This window comes from Mandrillus leucophaeus, unplaced genomic scaffold (genome assembly GCF_000951045.1).
Source record: "Mandrillus leucophaeus isolate KB7577 unplaced genomic scaffold, Mleu.le_1.0 Scaffold117, whole genome shotgun sequence".
In the NCBI taxonomy this organism is placed as follows: domain Eukaryota; kingdom Metazoa; phylum Chordata; class Mammalia; order Primates; family Cercopithecidae; genus Mandrillus; species Mandrillus leucophaeus.
The window spans coordinates 1,640,129-1,660,771 of record NW_012099987.1 but is presented as its reverse complement, the minus strand read 5'-3'; the positions used below and the strand labels follow the sequence as shown (position 1 = coordinate 1,660,771).

Below are 20,643 nucleotides of genomic sequence, written 5' to 3'. Positions count from 1 at the left end.
CCTCAGTCTCCCATGTAGCTGGGGCCACCGGGGTGTGCCACCATGCCCAGCTAATGTTTTGATTTTTTGGTAGAGACAGGCATCTCACTTTGTTGCCCAGGCTGGTCTCAAACTCCTGTGCTCAGGTGATCTTCCCACCTTGGCCTCCCAGAGTGTTGGGATTACAAGTGAGCCACTGCACCTGGCTTGGGATTACTTCAGTTTATTCTTTTAGGTTTTCTAGAAGAGCAGCTGCTTTGATACCAAACTACTGGTTTCTCTCCTGCAGCAGCATTACCCTGATTTCCTTCTTAACGAGGAAGGCAAGGATGGCAAATGTGTGCCACGAGGATTGCCCTGTGCACTCATGCCCGTGGCGCACATCACAATTAGTCACAGCGCTCTTTGCTGTTCCTGGGCTATACTGGTTTTGAACTTACCCCTTAGTGCCCTGCTCTTCTCTCTGAAGACACACATTTCACGTCATGGAAGGACCTCTGTTATGAAGAACGCATTGTGTCAGGAGTCTAGGTTCCCTCGGCAGCCTTTGGCTTATTTAGAGTATCAAGGTGAGTTTCTTCTTCCTTCCACACAGGGGTTTCCATCCTTGGCTCCCAGATGCATGTGGGCCCTGCTGGTTCAGACCCCGTTGTTATGAGTGGTCCTGGACTTGAGTCTTCACTCTGCCAAATGACTCACTATGTGACCTTGAATGAATCACTCAGACCCCCTGCAGAACATGCTGCTGTCTATGGAAGGTGGTGGTGGCTTGGAGACTCCAGATGACATTCTAGACCTGTGTCCTGGGGTGCAGCCACCACTCTGGCTTGAAGGCTGTATCTGTGAGCCTAAGGGGCAGCGCTGAGGACTCATGCCATGGGCTGTGCCGCCTCTGAGTGAAGAGCAGGTGACCTTCTTGGACTGGCTTTGAGCGGGATCTACAGGAACTGTCTGTGGGATCCTGGGGTACGATCTATAGAACACAAGGGAAGAGTCTGCAGGACCGCAGCATGGGAGCCTGGGCTGGCATGGGAAGGGGCTCTCTGAGCCTTGAGGTGGCGTAGGATCCAGTCCCACACCATGGGGGCTTCCTGTGGGTGCTGCAGAAGGGCCAGGCCATGCCCTCTTGCAGCTGTTGTGGGTAAGGGTTGTCCTGGGCTGGGCACGCAAGCACTAAGTCAGTGCATCCCAAGGGGATCAAACCTGTAAAAATGTCTCTTAGCTCACTGCATATCACATTGATGGGGGCCATGGCTGGCCACCTCAGTGCCTGCAGGGTGCAGATCTTCCATCTCATATTTGCTGAGTGGGGCATGGTACCAGTTCTGTGCTGAGCACGGATCCACATTATCTCAGTTGATGCTTGCAACAACCCCACGTGGAAGATACTATGACTCTTTATTCCCACTTGGAAGATGAAAAAACTGAGACTCAGAGAGGTGAAGTTATTTGTCTAAGGCTTCCCAGGCAGGACGTGAGCCAGGGGCTATCTGATTAGGTTCTTTTACCGTCAGCCGCTAGGCCCATACAGCACCATATGATGGCTTTCCTTGGCAAGTATAAAATGGGATTTCACAAGTGAAATGTACATGGGAGCCTGTCGTCATGGCGTTTAGACTCTGGCACAATCTGGGAAGTTGAGTAGATGCTAAGAGCTGAGGGAGCCGCTGGGGGACTGGGAAGAACCCTGGCTTGGGGTCCTGGCTCTGCTGCTTGCTGGCCCTTTGACCCCAAGCAAGTCATTCTCTTTTCTGAGTCTCAGGTTCTTAATCGGTAAAACTGGAACGAGACCAATATAGGTTGATGCAAAAACTAAAAGAAGCGATGCCTATGTACAATCCAGTGTTAACTGTAAAGCATTACAGAAAACGTGATCTCCTCTCCCTCCCCCAACTCCACCTACTCCAACCCCCACCCCTACCCCTGCCAATGCCTGGCGTGTGCTGCCTCATTAAGTGTTAGGTGAGTATAGTAGTGTGATTTAGCCCCCACTGTCTGGTTAATATTGTCTGGTTGAGACCATTTGTCCTAAAGGAATACAGAGAAAGGAAAGAGTGTGTCGGGGTGGGAGGGCAAATGCTGATGATGGAAGCTGAGTTGAGTTTTGCAGGGTGGGGTCTTCTGGATGAGGACAGGTGGGGGAGGGGGAGAGACAGGAACCAGGAGGAGCAAAGTGGAGGTTGGAGTGGCACCACTGTTCACTGAGTGCTTGCCACAGGCCAGGCCTGGCACCGGCTGCTTAACAGACCTCATGTCATTTAATTCGCTCACACTTCTACTAGCTAGGCACCTCTATTTCCAGATGAGGAAACCATGACTCAGAGAGATCAAGTGAGTTACCCGAGGTCACACAGCTCTTCAATGATGGCACTGGGATTGGAACCCCGGGCTTTCTGACTTAAAAGTACATGCTTTTAATGAGCCTACCTCCCCAGGTGAACAATATGAAGACTGCAGGCAGAAAGTGCCTTTGTGGAGGATTCCCCTGCAAGGGAATCAGCCTGGGGCTCCCACCCTTTGGTGTCAGGAGGATACCTGAGCACTGGGCATGAGGAGGTGGAGACCAAGTAGGCTGAGCAGGCCCAGGGGACAGTGTGGGAGGAGTTTCCCAGCAGCCCTTTGACTTTGGGAAGGGGCTGCTGCAGAGCGGCCCCCGCTGGTCTGCCTTGCTTGGCCCCTCTGCCATGCTCTGCCTGCCTTCAAACTGCGGTGTGCAGGGGCATTGGACTTCGCAGGGGTGCTGTCTACAGATGGTTCAAGGGAGTGAACTTCTGGGTTCTGAAGCATACATCTAGAATTCTATGCTAAGACAGCTGGAGGATGCTGGCACGTGGCCCTTCCTGCACTTCACGGAAGAGAGGCTTACCTGTCACCCATCTGGAATCCCACTGTGTACAAAACCCCCAAGTGTCAAAGGAAAAATGAGAAATGGTTGGTTATAGAGCAGCCTTCTTCGATGAGGAGCCAGAGTATCTTAGACCTGCACCTCTTCTGTCTCTTCTTGTCTATAGGAATTTCTATTAAGGGAAATGCTTGAGGCAGGGGGGAGTATTTTGAATTCAGAACAACTAAAGTCAGGTAGTTAATGATAGTGATTCTCTTAAGTATAACTAGAATATACTTAACCTCTAAATTTTTCAAGCTATGTAGATAAAACCCAGGATTAACATTTTTCTTGTTTTCTTTCGGTTTCAGCATGCTATTCCATAAGGTAGTTAAACCTGTTTACCAAACCATATCATGAAACATTTATTCCACATATAGTCAATCCTCATCTTGTAAAATATTTATTATTTTCTTCTCATGAGCAAAATAAGTGTTTAAACTTATCGTGAGAAATCTGAAGTGTCAGGTTAACAAAGGGATATGTAGCTTTTCAAAATGATTTAGGAACACGTGAACACAGAAGTTGGAAGACCACTATATTACTTCCTTGGCTTGGGTGCTTTTCCCAGTGCCTGTTCATCTGTTCCCTTCTCCCACCCTCTTGCTTCTCTCTTTCTTCTCTCAGAAGGTTTGAGAAATATTCCTGATTGCCTCCATTGCCATTGCCATAATTGACATGGGACACTTTTTCTATGGGGGAAAAGTGGCGCTGCCCTGTGGACTGTCTTGTGCCAAATCTTCAGGAAAGTGGGAGGCCGAAGGGCTCAGTGCAGGCAGCTGGAAATCATCATTGACCTAGCCAACCTTCCCACACATTTCAAGGGAGTTCTAGGTGACAGTCAGAATTCAAGGAATTGTCAGATAGACTGCCTTGTACAAAGTTGGAGTCCCCAAGAAAAGCTTTAAATTGAGAGACATTTATTGCATTCAGTCAACACTTTTTATTTTCTAATTTTTTATTCTAGCCATCCAAATGGCTGTGAAGTGGTACTTCATTGTGGTTTTGATTTGCATTTCCCTAATGACTGATGCTTTTGAGCATCTTTTCATGTGTTGGCCATTTATATCTTTTCCTTACAGGCGTGTTTTTTCAGATCCTTTGCTTATTTTTAATTGGATTGCCTTTCTGTTGTTGAATTGTAAGAGTTCATTTTATATTCTGGATTCTAGGCTCTTATAAGATATATGACTTGCACAAATTTTCTCCCATTCTGTAAGTTGTCTTTTCACATTCTTGATAATGTCCTCCTTTTATAATATCACAATGCACAAAAATTTATAAATTTGATTAAATCTAATTTATTTTTTCTTTTGTTGCTCATGCTTTTGATGTTATATCTACGCCATTGCCAAATCATGAAGATTTATGCTGATGTTTCTTTCTAATAGTTTTATGGTTTTAGCTCCTACATTTAGGTCATTGATTCACTTTGAGTTAAATTTTGTATATGGTGCGAAGTAGGAATTCAACTTTATTCTTTTGCACACTTGTTTCTTTTAGAAGCCTCTGGTGGCTTGTAACTAAATAAGAAAGGGGGACGGAGAGCTGGGAAACTCCGACCTAGAAATATAAAAATGAGTGCTGTGAGGAGCATGAGTCTCAATTCATAGATTTCACAGTATGGACAGCGTGGATGGATGACGTGGGTTTCAAAGTTTCGAAAGTTATATTTGACCTCTGTGGGGAAATCACCTACCATGTGCCAAGTACAGGGAGAAGCGTGAGCCAGTTTATAGATTTTGTAATATGGACAGCTTGGATGGATTACTTGGGTTTCAAACTTCAAGTTATGTTTGATCTCTGCAGGGAAAGCATCAATGTGTCAAGTACAGGGCTTGGTTCTTCATTGCTCCACAAATTTTATTTTTCTTCCTTCAATAGATTACATCTACTGAAGTAAGATTATATCTATTGAAGAAAAAAAGAAAGCCATGGTGCCATGGTATGTGTGTGTGTGTACTTATGGGTACATGATCTCATTTAATTTTCTCAACAGGTTTCCAGAATAGGCAATATTATCTCTATTTATAGATAAATCATTTGTGGCTCAGTGAGGTGGAGTAACATGTGCGAGGTTGCAGAGCTAATAAGTTTCAGAGCCAGAATATGAATACAGATCATTTTGCAAAGGCTGTATGTGTCAATCATTATAATCTAGATTATGTACAGTAATAAATAATTCCTAAGTATCCATGCTTTAGAACCACAGAAGTTTTTGTCTCATGTTACATGTTCACCCTGGATCATATCATCTTCACTCTGTGTCTCAGCCTGATAGAGCAACCTGTTTCTGGAATATTCTTTGTCTTATGGCTTTGGGAAAAGAGAACATGGCAAACCATGTGCTGGGTCTTACAGGTTCTGCTTGGAAGTGACACATATCACTTCCCCTCACTTTCATTAGCCAGAAAAAAATCATGGTGGGCCAGGTGCAGTGGCTCATACCTGTAATCCCCGCACTTTGGGAGGCCGAGGCAGGAGGATCACTTGAGGTCAGGAGTTCCAGACCAGCTTGGCCAACATGGTGAAACCCCAACTCTACTAAAAATACAAAAATATTAGCCAGCATGGTGGTGCATGCCTGTAATCCCAGCTACACGGGAGGTAGAGGAATAAGAATCGCTTGAATCTGGGAGGCGGAGATTGCAGTGAGCTGAGATCATGCCACTGCACTCCAGCCTGGGCAACAGAGAGAGACTCCATCTCAAAAAATAAATAAATAAAATAAATCACATGGTGAAGCCTGACATCTGAGAGAGGGGGAAGTATAATTTGTACCCAGGAGAAGCAGCAAAAATGATGAACAATAATAGACTCTGTCACAGGTCTCCTCCCCTCTTGTAACAAATACTTGCTTCCCTTCTCCTCCCGTATATACAACATACTTACATTTCCCCAAAGTCCGGTCCAGTCATGGTACCAGGCTCCAAGTCCAAGATCTTGTGATCGTCTCTATACTAAGTCAGGATGTGACTCCTCTTCATCCAGAGACTTGTGAACTTTAAAACAATCATATACTTCCCCACCCCACCCCCAAATACATACTCAATATACAATGATAGATAAGGGACAGGATAACTGAAACAAACACTTCCATTTGGAAACAGGAAGATTGGGAGGCACAACAGTCACTGATCCATAACAGTTCTGAAATCAGGCTGGACACATGTTGCAAGTGGCCCCTAGGATGGGGAAGGTTCCTTCATGAGGCCCTGATACCACCTCCTGTGAGTAGCTCTCCTTTCACTTTCCCTCCGTGGCTTTGAGCTCCAGACTCTGGGAGGTCCTGCCCTTCTTTTTCCCTTATTCTTATTGACCACATCTGAAGAGGGCATCAGAGAATATGCCCTTCATGGGGGCAGCTTTTTCAGCCTGTTTCTTTCCCATACGAGGATGGGGGCCCAAGGGTTATTTTGTGTCATTTTAAGTGTCAAACATTGGCAGCCTCTTATAGGCCATGCTAATGACTTTTTTTGGTCCTATGCTTTTCTACAACATTAATCATCTTCTTATCTGTTTGGTTCAGCTGTGTGTGCCATAGCCACATACAATTATTTTCTAAACATGTCTATCTCTCTCCAGACTTAATTATTGCTACCTTGCACTTATGAAGCTTCTGAGAGAAACATATTCTTAGTTTTCTTTATCTGAACAATTCTTTCCCAACTGAAAGGATTTACCAGGTACTATCTTGGTTGGTCCTTGCTACAAGGTTGAATTTTTTTTCTTTAACAGACATCTTGAGTATAATTTACATGCTGTGTAATTCGCTTATCATAAGTGTACATGTGATTTTAGTAAATTTATAATTGTGTAACCATAGCTACAATCCAGTTCTAGAGCATTTCCAGCAACCTCCAGATTTCTGCATGTTCATTTACAGTCAATCCTTGTTTCTGTCCCGAGTCCTCAGCAATTACAAATATTTCTACTTCTTTTTTTTTTTTTGAAATGAAGTCTCGCTCTGTTGCCCAGGCTGGAGTGCAGTGGCACAATCTCAGCTCACTGCAAGCTCCGCCTCCCGGGTTCATGCCATTTTCCTGCCTCAGCCTCCTGAGTAGCTGGGACAACAGGCGCCCTCCAACATGCCCGGCTAATTTTTTGTATTTTTAGTAGAGACAGGGTTTCACCGTATTAGCCAGGATGGTCTCGATCTCCTGACCTCGTGATCCGCCTGCCTCGGCCTCCCAAAGTGCTGGGATTACAGGTGTGAGCCCCCGCACTCAGCCAAATATTTCTACTTCTATAAATTAGCCTTTTGTAGACATTTCATATCAAATGAATCATATAATATGTAGTGTTTGGCAACAGTTATTTCATTTCGCATGATGTTTTTGAGATTCATACATATTGGAGCCTGTGCCTATAGTTTGTTTCTTTTAATTGCTACATAGTTCCGTTGTATAGATATGCCACATTGTGTTTGTCCATTTCAATAGCTAATGGACATTTAAGTTGTTTCAAGATTAGGGCTGTTAGAAAGAAGGCGGCCATAAACATTTGAACATGTCTTTGTATGAACGTGTTTTCATTTCTCTTGGGAAGATCCCTAAGAGTTGAATTGCTGGGTCTCATGACAAATTTAAGTTACTTTTTAGAGAACCTTCCGGTTTTCCATAAAGGCCTTTCTTGACACTACAATGCTGAATTTTCATCAACCTCTGTTACTCGAGGTTCTCAGCCTTCTTTTTTTCTGTAGTTATGAGAATAGGTTAGCTCTTCCAACTCCCTAAGACCCTGAAGTTTTGGACTCTCTATTCTTTGTCATTCTTACAAAAATTGTCATTTTTTTGAGCCCGTTTCTTTCTTGTAGTGCCTTGTCAAACATAGTTAATAACAACCAAGGCACACTATCAACATTCTTACTCCATGTCTTCATGTGAAACCATAGCACATTCAGTTCATCATCTGCCTTCCGAGTGAAGGCAGGCAACACTTTGACTGAATGCTTCGTCACCGTCACGGCATAACACAGAGATGACTTCCTCTCAGCCTCTGGTAACAGTTTCCTTGACACCTGGCCCAAAGACAATGGATTTTTGTTACACAACATACTATTTCTGATAGCAATTTCTGTATTAGTGAGGATACAGAGATTGTGTTCCAGTAATGAATGCCCGTGAATCTCAGAAGCTTATGAAAACAACATCACACTTGTAATCCCAGTGTTTTGAGAGGCTGAGGCAGGAGAATTATTCGAGACTGCACAACATAGTGAGACCCTGTCTCTACAAAAAAATTTTAAAAATTAGCCAGGCGTGGTGTCCCATGTCTGGAGTCCTAGCTACTCAGGCAGCTGAGGTGGGAGGATTGCTTGAGCCCAGGCTTCCAAGGTTGCAGTGAGCTATGATCGTGACACTGCACTCCAGACTGGGCTACAGAGCAAGACTCTGTCTCTCTTAAAAAAAAAAAAAAATCCATCCTCCCCCCCGACAATAAAACAGTGTTTTCATTTTTTAATCCGTGCTACATATCCATCCTGATAAGCCACACTATGCTATACATCATCTTTACTCCAGAACATAGGGTGATCCCCATGAATCCAGATGAACCCCATCTAGAACACTGCTTGTGTTCTGGGACAGGGCAAAGAGGACGCAGTGAATCATGTACTAGATCTTAAAGCTTCTGCTCATACTGAATTAGAGCAGGCTGTGTGGCCAATCCTGACACCAATAGGGCAGGGAACTATAATGTTTTCCCAGGGAAGGGCAACAAAAATTATGGACAACAGTATAATTTATCACATTATTCGTTTTCTTCTATATCCTGGGGACCATAAAGAAGAAAGAAGCAGTTGTCTTTTTGTGGTAGTTTTGCTCAGAGCTGCCTAGAGCGAGGACAAGACAGGTGACCTTTCAAAATACCTTGCAGACTAAGGATGTGGATTTTCATGGCGGTTGGCCCAGCCGCAGGGCTCTGATGCACAGAACTAATACCTGCTGTTCCTCTGCCTCCACCAGCCCTATCTCTTTGGCTCAAGGAGAAATTTTATTGGATGGGTTGTCTTTTCCAAAGTTTACTACCCAACACCCAGTGCTCTTTGGGGCATTAGTGAATCCATTTTTCTTGACTTCCACCATAAATTCACCCACTTATGTGTTTTCTTCCCAGCTGTCTTTTGGGGAGACATTGCCTTAGATGAAGATGACTTGAAGCTCTTTCACATTGACAAAGTCAGAGACTGGACCAAGCAAACAGTGGGGGCAACTGGACACAGCACAGGTAGGTACTACATCCTCCCTTCTCCTGCCCTGACGGGAGGGACGAGGGACTCCAGCAGGGGGAGATGTGGACCACAAGTCATCGGTATTTGACCTGCTAGTCCAATGCCCCCCTATTTGTGGAAAATCAGAGGAGTCACTTCTCCTCCTCCACTGGAGCCAGTGGAGCTGGGGCTTCCAAGTTTGCTGATTCTTCTAAGAAAATCTCCATTTGCCTCTTTATCAGAGGGTTCAGGCTGGAGCTTGGTGTTGGTTCTTAGGACTCTGGCCTCAGGATTCAGCACTTTCCAGATTGGAGAGTCAAGTGAAATGGAAACAGATAACCATAACACCTTATAGCAAGTGTGTGAGAAACCACGAGCAGTGGGAAGACAGAGAGTGAGTGGAGAAGCCTGCCTGGTGTCATGTGAATGGGCACACGTGTGTGGTGTCTTGAAGGGTGAGGAGTCCTCAGTGGGAAAAAGGGCATTTCAGGTGGAATGAGAGCCTTTTGCAAAGGCAGGAAGTATGACGGGACTCTATTTGAGGAACAGAGGCAAGGTGCAAGTCACTGGAGGGCAGCCCTTTGGGGTGGGCTGTGGCAGGAGATGCATCTGGAGAAGTTAGCTGGAGTGGACAGTGAAGGGCTTGTCTGTCGAGCTCATGAGCTTGGGCTTTGCCCACTGGGCGGTAGGGGTTCTGGTGAATAGGAGCATGACTGGCTCATCTTGAAATCAGGGGTGCCTGGGTGGAGGCCCCTCTACCACTGTTCTTTGCAGCCCACCAGGTGCCGTTGGGGTGCTGGGTTCCTGGCTGGCTGCTTGGGCAGCCTCACTATGCCGATTACAGTGGGGACGGTGCTCGGGGGAGGGTTGTATCAGGCAGTTCCTCTCCCAGGCTGCTCATGTACGTGGTGACATCTAGGAAGATCTCTGGAACCTGGAGGGAAGTAGGTGGGCATGTGCCTGGGGCACCTCCCGCAGTTCATGAGGAACCCAAGCAGCTACAGGGAACTGCCTTCAAAGCTCCCTGCAGGGGTTGGTGGATGAGGGCTGACATTGCCAGGAGGCCACAGGGACCTATCGCCAGTGGCTGGGGGGAAGGTGGAGCAGTTACGTGCTTTAGGATTTCTTTTTGGTGTCTTGTTTCATGAGTGTCATTTCTTAGGATTTTTGAGGTCTTGTATAAGGTTTGAAAGTCTATTCACATTGTAAATGGAGTTTTCAATTATTTTTAATACCAATATATCCAGAACTTTACTTAAACGCTAACCAAGGGAAGCATCTTTGCATAATTCTACCACTCCATCTAATCACACTTTTCTCCCCAGTTCTTACCTGGAGGCCTAGAGAAGCTGACCTGACTGTAACCTTGTATGTGTAGTTAAAATATTTTTAAAACATTTTTGATGGTGTTACTTAAAAATAGTGAACTTCACGTATCTCAAACATACAGCATGATGAACTTTTACATATGTACACACCCATGGGACTACCACCCAGACCAAGATAAGGAATATTCCAGACCCCAGAGACTCCACACACCCCCCTCCCAGTTAACACGCATCCCAAAGTAGCCACTGGTCTGACCTCTATCACCACAGATTCCTTTTACCTGCATGGAGTCGTACAGTCTGTATTACTCTGTGTCTGGATTCTTTTAGGCGGCCTGTGACTGAAATTCACTCATGTTGTTGTGTTGCTCTTTTTCATTGTTGTGCAGTATTCTATTGTGTGAATGGACCCTGGTTTATTTGTTCTTCAGTTGACAGACATGTGGGCAGTTTGTGGTTTGGGTTATGATAAATAAAGCTGCTGCTGTCATTCTTAGACATAGTGTTTTGGAGAACACGAGCACTCATTTCCACTGGGCCTGTGCCCAGGAGTGGGGTCGCTGGGTCATAGGGCACACACAGTTCAGCTTTAGTAGGTACTGTCGGAGAGTCCTCCAAAGTGGTTGTACCACTTTAGGCTCTAAGTGGATGCGTACTCATTTAGAAGACAGGAGCGGTGTCTGGGCAGGATCCAGTAAGGCCTTTGAGTCTTGGTCTCTGCGGTTTGGGTCTCACTGAGCTGACGCCTGCCCACCATCAAGAATGCTCAGGGTTGCCTCTCTCAGCTCTCCTGCTGTCCTTGGGGGCCTAAGGTTGGCAGATGGGAGTGAGAGACCCCAAAGAGAGGCGGGGCAGTGGCCAGCCACCACGCCAGCTGCGTGCCTAGCTCCTAGAGGGTTGTGTTGAGGGAAGGCTGCCTGAGGATGCTGCAGTAGAGGAAGCCCAGCAGCCCTGCCTTCTCCCTCATGCCACTTGCTCAAGGTGGACATGACCTAAGAACTCGGAGGCCTGTCTTCTCCCTTCTCTCCTGTGAGCTGATAGAGCTGATAGAGCATGGAGCTTACATCCTGCCAGGATTTAGATGCCCCAGAGTCTGGGCCAGGACCTTGTACCCAGAAGGTGCTGGCCAACATCACCAGAGAGGAGGTGGAGGCAGATGAAGATGGCAGACCCTGGAGCCGTCTCCCAGGGCCTTAGAGATCCAGAGTCTCAGCAGGGCTTTGCTCCCAGAAGGGTGGTGAGAGCGTTGACCGTGGTCACAGGCTTTGGGGTCAGACTGCCTGGGCTTGCACCCTTAAGCTGGGCCTCAGTTTCCCCATCTGTCAAATGCAAATAGCAATAATAGTTACCTCAGAGTAATGCCGTGAGGATGAAAAGAAAGAATATGTGCAAAGTGCTTAGCACAGTGCCTGGCACATAACAAATGCTTATAAATTTCATCTGCTTCCTTCTCATTATTATTAATATTCGCAGAGAGAAGACTGACCTGGGAGGGTTTACGATTAAAGTGGAGAGTGGGGAGCTGGGCATGTCACCCCTGTGGTCCCAGCTACTTGAGAGGCTGAAGCAGGAGGATCACTTGAGCCTGGGAGGTCGAGGCTGCAGTGAGCAATATCACACCACTGCACTCCAGCCTGGGCGACAGAGTGAAACCTTGTCTCTAAAAAAATTAAAATTAAAATTAAAACAAGTGGAGAATGAGGGAAATTTGCTGGGTACGGAGGGAATGTGGGGGCTTAGGAATGAGGCCTTTGAAATACATAATACTTGGTGTTTCCTCCTTCCCAAGCTTGAAACACACTTTTCTAGTGTGTTTTTATGGCAAAGTGATTTTTATCCTGATCATTTTTCTCTGAGGGCCAATAGTACTTTGCATCTACCTAGAATAGTAGGAATAGTTATTTTATCGTCAGAATGGGAATATTTTTTATTGTTTTTGTTGATTAAACTAGTGCTGCTTGTTGTTTAAAAAAAAAAAAGTCCAATAGCTCATAATTGTATAAAGTGGAAAGTGAAAATCCCCTGTTATCTGAGCCCCAAAGATCCCTGGCATTACCAGTTTGCTGGATTCTTTCCAGACTTAATGTGCTCGGGCTGTGTGTGTGCATGTGTGTGTATGTGTGTGTATGTGTGTCTGTGTGTAACATAAAAGGGATTAGGGATTTTACTCAATGTGCTTTGGCGTTGTGTGTGTTTTTTACTTAACACTCTATCACGGACATCTTGTTATGCAGCACGTTGTGGTCTCTCTTATTTTAACGGCAGTAGTGGTCCAATGTGCAACTCTGCCGTGATTTACCTAACTAAGCCCTTATAGATAAATGTGAAGGTTGTTTCCCATTTTTTTTCTGTATTTTTTTTCCTCTTAGAAGAAACGTTTCTATGAATAACTTTCTGCATATATTTTTAAACATTTGTTTTAATTTTAAAAATCTTTAAAAAGGAATCACACCTTTACCCTCTTTTTCTACGTCCAAATGTGTGGGAAGATGTATTTTTAGATGCAAGTTAGTCTCATTTCCAAGCTTTGGTAAGTGCCTCTGTGTATTAGTCTATTTTCACCCTGCTGATAAAGCTGTACCCGAGACTGGGCAATTTAGAAAAGAGAGAGGGTTAACTGGACTCACCGTTCCACATGGCTGGGGAGTCCTCATAACATGGTGGAAGGCAAGGAGGAACAAGTCACATCTTGTGTGGATGGGGGCAGGCAAGGAGAGCTTGTGTAGGGAAACTCCCGTTTTTAAAACCGTCAGATCTCGTGAGACCCATTTACCATTGCAAGAACAGCATGGGAAAGACCCACCCTATAATTCAATCATCTCGCTTTGGGTCCCTCCCATAACACTTGGAATTACAGGAGCTACAAGGTGAGATTTGGGTGGGGACACAGAGCCAAACTATCATTCTGTTTCTTCTGTTGGAGGGTAGGGAGAGGGCTCAAAGGGAGAGGTCTGAGGTCCCTGGAGGGGGACATGGGGGGAAGGGTCCAGAACCCTGCAGTGCAGCCCCAGAGGCCTCCTTTGCCTGTTTATTCTGTGATCTTGGAACTGCTTTTTCGGCTGCAGAAGGAAACCATGTCAGTTGCCCTAGAGGTGACCTAGTCAGCCTTATTTGCTAGATGTGCCCAAATTTAGTCAGTAGCAGAATCAGGACTAGAATCCAAGTTTCTCAACTCCAAGGTTGCTGTGTCTTCTACTTTACCAACCTGCCCGTCATATTGCCAGCTAGAGGAGCTGAGAACAAGAGTGCAGGTGGTCATTCCTTTGCTGTCACTTGGAAAGCAGGCTGCAGTCTTTCTGTGCCAATGGTGAGCCAAGACCTTATGCCTGGATTGGCTTAAGAGCGCACTTCGGGTACTGCAGTGTCCACAAAAAGTCACTGACAGCTTTAGGATTCACAGCAGGGAGCATGTCTTCTGTTCATTTGGGGCCATGAGCTGTGTCAATTTCATGCCAATTTGTCTCCCTGCCTCTAGTCTCTCTTACTCCATTCAGCTTCTAGCTTATCTTCCTGGCAACCTTGTGACTACTGTAGTGGGTCCTCCCAAAACCCATGTCTACCTGGAACCTCAGAATGCAATCTTATTTGCAAATAGAATCTTTGCAGATCTAATTAGTTAAGGATCTTGAGGTGAGATCATCCTGGATTTAGGGTGGATCCTAAATCCGCTGACTGATGTGCTTATAGGAAAAGAAGAGGACACAGAGAGAAGGCCATGTGAAGACAGAGGCAGAGATTGAAGTGATGTAGCCACAAGCCAAGAACACCAGGGTTATCAGGAGCCACCATAAGCTAAGCAGAAACAAAGTTGGATTCTCCCTTCAAGTATTCCGGGAGAATGCTGCCAACACCTGGACTTCAGGCTTCTAGCCTCCAGGATTGTGAGAGAATAGAGTTCTGTTGTAAGCCACCCAGCTGTAATTTGTATGGCAGTCCTAGGAAACTAATACAGCTGTGCTCTTTATAACCTTCAATAACTCCCCCTTGCTTATTAGAAACATTCCTTGGTCGGACTCTTAAGACCCTTCACGCTATGTCCACAATCTATCTATCCAACCTCTCTTCCCACTCCTGGTCCTCCAGCCAAATGCAATGATGTGTGCCTGTGCAGGCCCCCAGTTTCCTTCCTGACGGACTCTGTTCTAGCTGTCCCCTCTGCTCAAAGTCCCCATTCTACACGTACGGAAATGAAGGCCCCCAGAAAGGCTGGATGACCCATTCAAGCCTCTTTATCCATCTCTACCCAGCTGCATTCGTGACGCCTCTTTACTCTGCACGCCTCCCAGCTTGGGGAGATCGCCTGGGTAGATGGTGTTGTTAAAATTGGACTCATTTTGTGCTTGGGATGGAGAGAACTGCTCTTTCTCCCCTGTTCTCCGATGGGCCCATTCCCTTGCCATGGGGCTGCTGGAGGATATGGCAGTCGCATTTTGTATGTGTGTGGGGGCAAGGCGGCAAGAATGGATTCTTCAGGGAGAGAAAGTCCTTCTGTGTGCATTTTATTTGCAGTGAGAAGAATGGGAGTCCTGGGCAGGCATTGGCAAGCTGTTCTATGAATGGGGCCCTTGAATTAACATTGCAGAGTTTCCTAAAGCTGCTAATCGGATTAGCTGTGTAGTGAAGGAAGTACTTAGCGGGAGACACACACAGACACGCACACAGGCGCGCACAAACTTTCCGACCCTCTTGCACCCTCTTCGATGGGACAGTGGCCGAACCTGACAGCCCCATTCCTGGGTTCTTAGACACCTCTCCTGTTAGCTACGTGAGATGTGGAGGAGAAGCCTGTGTGACTGATGCTTTCAACTTTGTTTGTTTGTTTGTTCCCTTAAGAGTCCAGGAAGTCCGTGTTGGGCAAGTCCATCTTTGCAAATGTACCTGAAGAGGAAATCTGGATCTGATTTCTTGACGTTTGTAATGAGGACTTTGAAAGGGGAAATGGTTTTAATTACTTATTGGCTCGGATGGAAGTTGATGTTTCCCGCCTCATCTATTCTGAGCCACTGGGCCATGTCCATCTCTATTTAAGAAATCAACCTTGCTCTAAATCCTCACTTCCTAAACACCTGCCATCTGTGTAGGATGTCTGCATAACCCCAATGGTTTGGGCATCGGGTTCAAGATAATACATTAGCAGGAGAGACTCTGAGACATGTCCCCTCTCTGGGCCCTGTCTCTGAATCATAGGGACGCTTTCTTTTTTTCATTTTATTTTATTTTTTGAGACAGAGTCTCTCTCTGTTGCCCAGGCTGGAATGCAGTGGCATGATCTCAGGTTCAAGTGATTCTCCTGCCTCAGCCTCTTGAGTAGCTGGGATTACAGGCGCCCACCACCATGCCCAGCTAATTTTTGTATTTTTAGTAGAGATGGAGTTTCACCATGTTAGCCAGGTTGGTCTTGAACTCCTGATCTCAAGTGATTCACCCGCCTCCGCCTCCCAAAGTGCTGGGATTATAAGCGTGAGCCACCACGCCCAGCCTTGGATTCTTTCTTTATCCACAGACCCTTTGGTTCCTAGAGTTCCTTTCCGTATGCTGTCCATGACTTTGAGTGGCACACATTACTCTCACCTGGTCTCAGTGTTCCTATCTGATCAGGGGGGCTGATGGAACCACATTCTGACTTCCTTCAAGCCAGTTTGAGCTCTGGATTTGAGTGCTGGTGTTTCAGGCTAAAGAAAAGAGGGGAACCAAAGGCTATCAGGCATTACAGGGCTAAAGGTAGGTATTGAACACCAATGCATGCCCAAGAGAAACCCAATGTCCAGAATCAGAGAACTTGGATTTCGGGTTTCTGGGCTCTGCTTTCCAAGGTTTGAGGCTCTAAAAATAGATCCAACATGTTTCTGTTCCCAAAATATTTTTAACTTTGAATTTTTTTTTTTTTTTTGAGACAGGGTTTTGCTCCGTCACTGAGTCTGGGATGCAGTGGTGCACTGAAGCCTCAACCTCCTGGGTTCCAACCATCCTCTCACCTCAGCCTCCTGAGTAGCTGGAACCACAGGCACATGCCACCGTGCCTGGCTGATTTTTGTATTTTTTGTGGAGACAAGGTGTCATGTTGTTTCCCAGGCTGGTCTTGAACTCCTGGGCTCAAGCAGTCCTCCTGCCTCAGCCTCCCAAAGTATTGGGATTATAAGTGTGAACCACTGCACTCGGCCCAACTTTGAGGCTCTTGAGATAACTTATAGATGGGGCTGTGATTTTTCAGTCTCTACCCCTGTGGAAACATTCCCTAAGCTTTGTAGACATGGCTTCATCATTTCACTAGTTTTCTTTGTTGGGGTAGGAGTGCTACTGACTGCCGAGTGTCCAAATGAGAATGGATCAGTGGGGTGCTCCCTGTGATATCCTACAGAAGGGACGATGTCTCAATTTTGTGAATGAATGTCAGGCTGAACTCTTGCTGGGCCAGTTCATTGGATTCAAGTCTGTCTTCTCTCACATCATGCATTGCCAAGTGCCATCTCTGAGAAATCTCAGGGCCTCTGCTGCCAGGGCCACAGGTTTGGAAATCTGGAGAGTCACAGGGGCCCATCAGGGAGCTCTCTTATACATCCCTATCTTTCCACTGTTTCCTCAAAACCTAGGTGAGAAGTGGGTCCGGAGAAGAAGGTCCTGGTGGCTTCTTTTCTCTAAGTATGTTGTGCTTGACATTTTGAGATTCACAGACTCCTTTGAGAATCTGATGAACATTATGAACCTTCTCATAGGTAGACACACACACACACACACACAGACACACACACACAATTGTGCTTGCAATTTTCAGATTGAGATCCATGGATCTCAAGTTACGAAATTCTGACCCCAGTCCTGTCTTTGGTGTGCCTCCCCACTGTTGGAGCTGTGGGGCCTCAGGACCTTGGAGGGCTGCCGTGCGGTAAGACATGGCTGTCGGAGCCCAGCAGGCCTGAGTTTGCGCCCCTGGCTCTGTACTGATTAGCTGTGGGACTTAGAGCAAATCATTCCTTATTTGTAAGATGGAATAATAATACCTGCGTCACAGCGGGGATTAAATAAGTGTGATAGGTAAAGCACTTATTCCAAGGTCTGACACCAAAAATAATAACGGTAATACCCACAGGGTTGACCCTTTGCTGGCTCTCTTGTCTTATCTTCTCTCTGCGACCCCCAACTTCTGTCTGCCAAACCCCATGCTCCCTGAATGCCCAAGTCTCTTGGAGTTCTTCATTTTGGCGCTCTTCCGGAACCTGCAGGGGATTCTGGAACTGGGCCTGCATCAGTATGCTCTATCACATGCTTGGATTTGGATTCCAGCCAGCACAAGGGAAATCTCTGAATCAGTCTCCAACATAAAGACTTCGCAAGTGGCTGGGCACGGTGGCTCACGCCTGTAATCCTAGCACTTTGGGAGGCCAAGGCGGGTGGATTGCTTGAGGTCAGGCGTTCCAGACCAGCCTGACCAACATAGTGAAACCCCATCTCTACTGAAAATACAAGAAAAATTAGCCAGGTGTGGTGGCACACACCTGTAATCCCAGCTACTTGGGAGGCTGAGGCAGGAGAATCACTAGAACACAGGAGGCAGAGGCTGCAGTGAGCCGAGATCGCACCACTGCACTCCAACCTGGGCAACAGAGCAAGATTTCATCTCAAAAAAAAAAAAAAAAAAAAAAAAAAAAGACTTCCCGAGTTGTCCTGAGCCACACTCTGGGGTCATCACAAAGTTGGCCTGAGAAGGATCTGAGAATGGATTCAGTGTTGATTCCTTTAGTAGTAACAATAAAAGAATGAGAACAACTACCATTTGTTGTGTCAATTATAGGCTAAATGCTTTATAGACATTTTATTTAATCTTCACACAACGGTTCTATGTGATAGGTACTATTAGTACGTGTAGGTGTGGAAATGAATTTTCAGAGAGGTAAGTAAGCTGTTGGTGAGCACACAGCTAATCATTGGCAGAGCCAAGATTAGGACTTTAGTCTTTGAAGTGTCAGAGGTCCTGCTTTTAGCTCCTACACTCCATTGCTTCTAGAAACAGCCACTGGCATCACTTCTGACCCTGTTTCCTTGAGCTGCTGAAGACTTAGGCTCTCCATCATTCCCCTTGAGAGGTGCTGGGGGTGCACAAGATGTGTTCTGCAGGCTTAGGGAGGCTAAACCTCATCCTGCTTGCTATTATTTATTCAGCATCTGCCCGACCCATCAACCAGACTGTCAACAGCAGTGACAGTCTGGCCCTTCTTCTTTTGTTCCAGCATCAGGATGGGTATATCAGTGGTGCCAGACAAACATGTGTGAACTGTGGATGGGGCCAGGAGGCTCAAGACTGCCTGATGGCCTCGCCTGCTCTCCTGCTCCCCCATGAGGCTGTCAGGGGTAGGATGGATTGTTTGAATGTGTGATGCCTCCCACCCCCCGCTGGGGATGGGTACCAGCAGCAAGAGAAATTCTCAGGCTCAGGAATGGAGCTGGGCAGGCCCACATCACCTTGCAGGGAGTGTCTGGAAAGGACACCCTTTAGCCACGTGGTCATTAGCTTCTCTTTACAGGACCCTTTGTACAGATTCTCAGATGGAAAATGTGGTCCTTATGTCTGCAAGCCAGGGAGAGCTTGCTAGGGTCCCCAAGCACTTTCAGCCTTTCTTTCTCAGACCTTCGGGAGTGTCCAGCTTGCCCTCATCGTCACCCTGCCCCGCCCACAAGACTTCTTGGCTCCCACAGGTCAGAACTTGATCTTCACATGACGCCCTCCTAGCCTGTCATTCCCCACACTCTTCCCTGGGATTGACCCCACAGCTCTGCTGCCTCTCTGATGCCAATTTCATGATTATGATTGCTTTCTCTCTGTCTCTCCTTCCTTCATGTAAAATATGCTAATTGAGGACCTCTTTTGTGCTCAGCACCAAGGATACAGCAGTAACCGCTTTTTCTCCCACCATTAAGGAGATTGTGTTTTTAAGATGGGAGTGATGATTGTCGTGCTCTGGGGGCACTGGAGGGTGGGATCGGGGATGAAAGCCCCACTGGGGTGGGGGAGCCACTGCCCTCCCAAGGCAGGCAGAACCCACACCTACAAGAAAGGCCCCAGGTGAGCTGTCACCCAGGCAGGAGGCTGGTGGTGGGGGTCCAGCCTGAGTGCACAGGGCCCCACCAGAGGCAGAGCAGAGGCACAGGCACAGGGAGGCTGGGGTGTGTGGGCCAGAGACCCAGGCAAATCCCATCAGAGAGGCTGTAAGCAGGCTTCTTCTTCCATGCTGGGAGCTCAGAAGAACAAGGCAAGAGCCACTGGTTCTTGTAGGAAATAAGGATTAGGGAGGAGAGCAGAGAGCTGGCCTGAGAGAATAAGATGGCAGCAAGAGTTAGAAATAACACAGAAATCCACAAGTCAAAATCGGAGCCCAGGTCAGAGTCAGACTGGAGGGAAGGGTGGTGTGCTGCTGAGACTCTCGTGTGTTGAGTCCAAACCCCTGAAATCCCTCTGACAGAGGACAGGGCTGGCCCCAGAGCCAGGGCTGGGCTCAGCCTGCAGAGAGCAATCAGCAGGTGCTAGCTGGAAAGGAGGGGGATGTCAGCACAGGAATCAGGCGCAGCCTGGCAGTTATTCCACCCATAAAGTTTTGAATTTAGTAAGATGATTTGAGATGATAAGGAGGCATCTGATAACGTGCACATCTGCTCTTGGGGAAGGAAAAAGAATGCAGCATAAGGAGTTGATCATCTCATCCTCCAGGGCCTCATTCAGGGGCTGACTTATACCTTGGATAGAAGCCAGAGTTCAGTGAGAACTTGAAGTGTTTGGAAAAGCAAATTCACCTTTAAGTTAATTTTTTATCATGAGCGCGTTTGTCAGGATTTGGAGAAGCTGGGCTGGGAGTCCACCTGGGGCCACGGTGGGGTGCAGGGCTAGGTGGGGCAGGGGTGGTGCCTCCTCTTGAGTGTCCATCCAGGGAGTGGGCATCCTCATGGGCCATGAATCTGAGAGCCTGAATCAAAACTTGGAGATGAGCTTAAGAAATTTGGGACAAACAAGAGTTTAGTACCTGACGTTCTAACCAAGGCTCTTTTAGTTGTGAGATACAGAATCCCACTCAAGATAGCTCAAATAGAAGAGCGTCTTTTAAGAGTATATTCTCAGCTGGATGCAGTGGCTCATGCCTGTAATCCCAGCACTTTGGGAGGCTGAGGCGGGTGGATCACGAGGTCAGGAGATCGAGACCATCCTGGCTAACACGGTGAAACCCAGTCTCTACTAAAAATACAAAAAATTAGCC

General features: G+C 46.7%; 1 protein-coding gene across 1 annotated transcript in view; it reads left to right on the top strand.

Moving 5' to 3' along the window:
- TLL2 (tolloid-like 2) overlaps positions 1-20,643 on the top strand; it is a 149,451-nt gene that overhangs the window by 24,602 nt on the left and 104,206 nt on the right. The window contains exon 2 of the mRNA XM_012000244.1: positions 8,981-9,091. Within this exon, the coding sequence (XP_011855634.1) occupies positions 8,981-9,091 (111 nt within the window). The remainder of the gene's footprint in view (positions 1-8,980; positions 9,092-20,643) is intronic.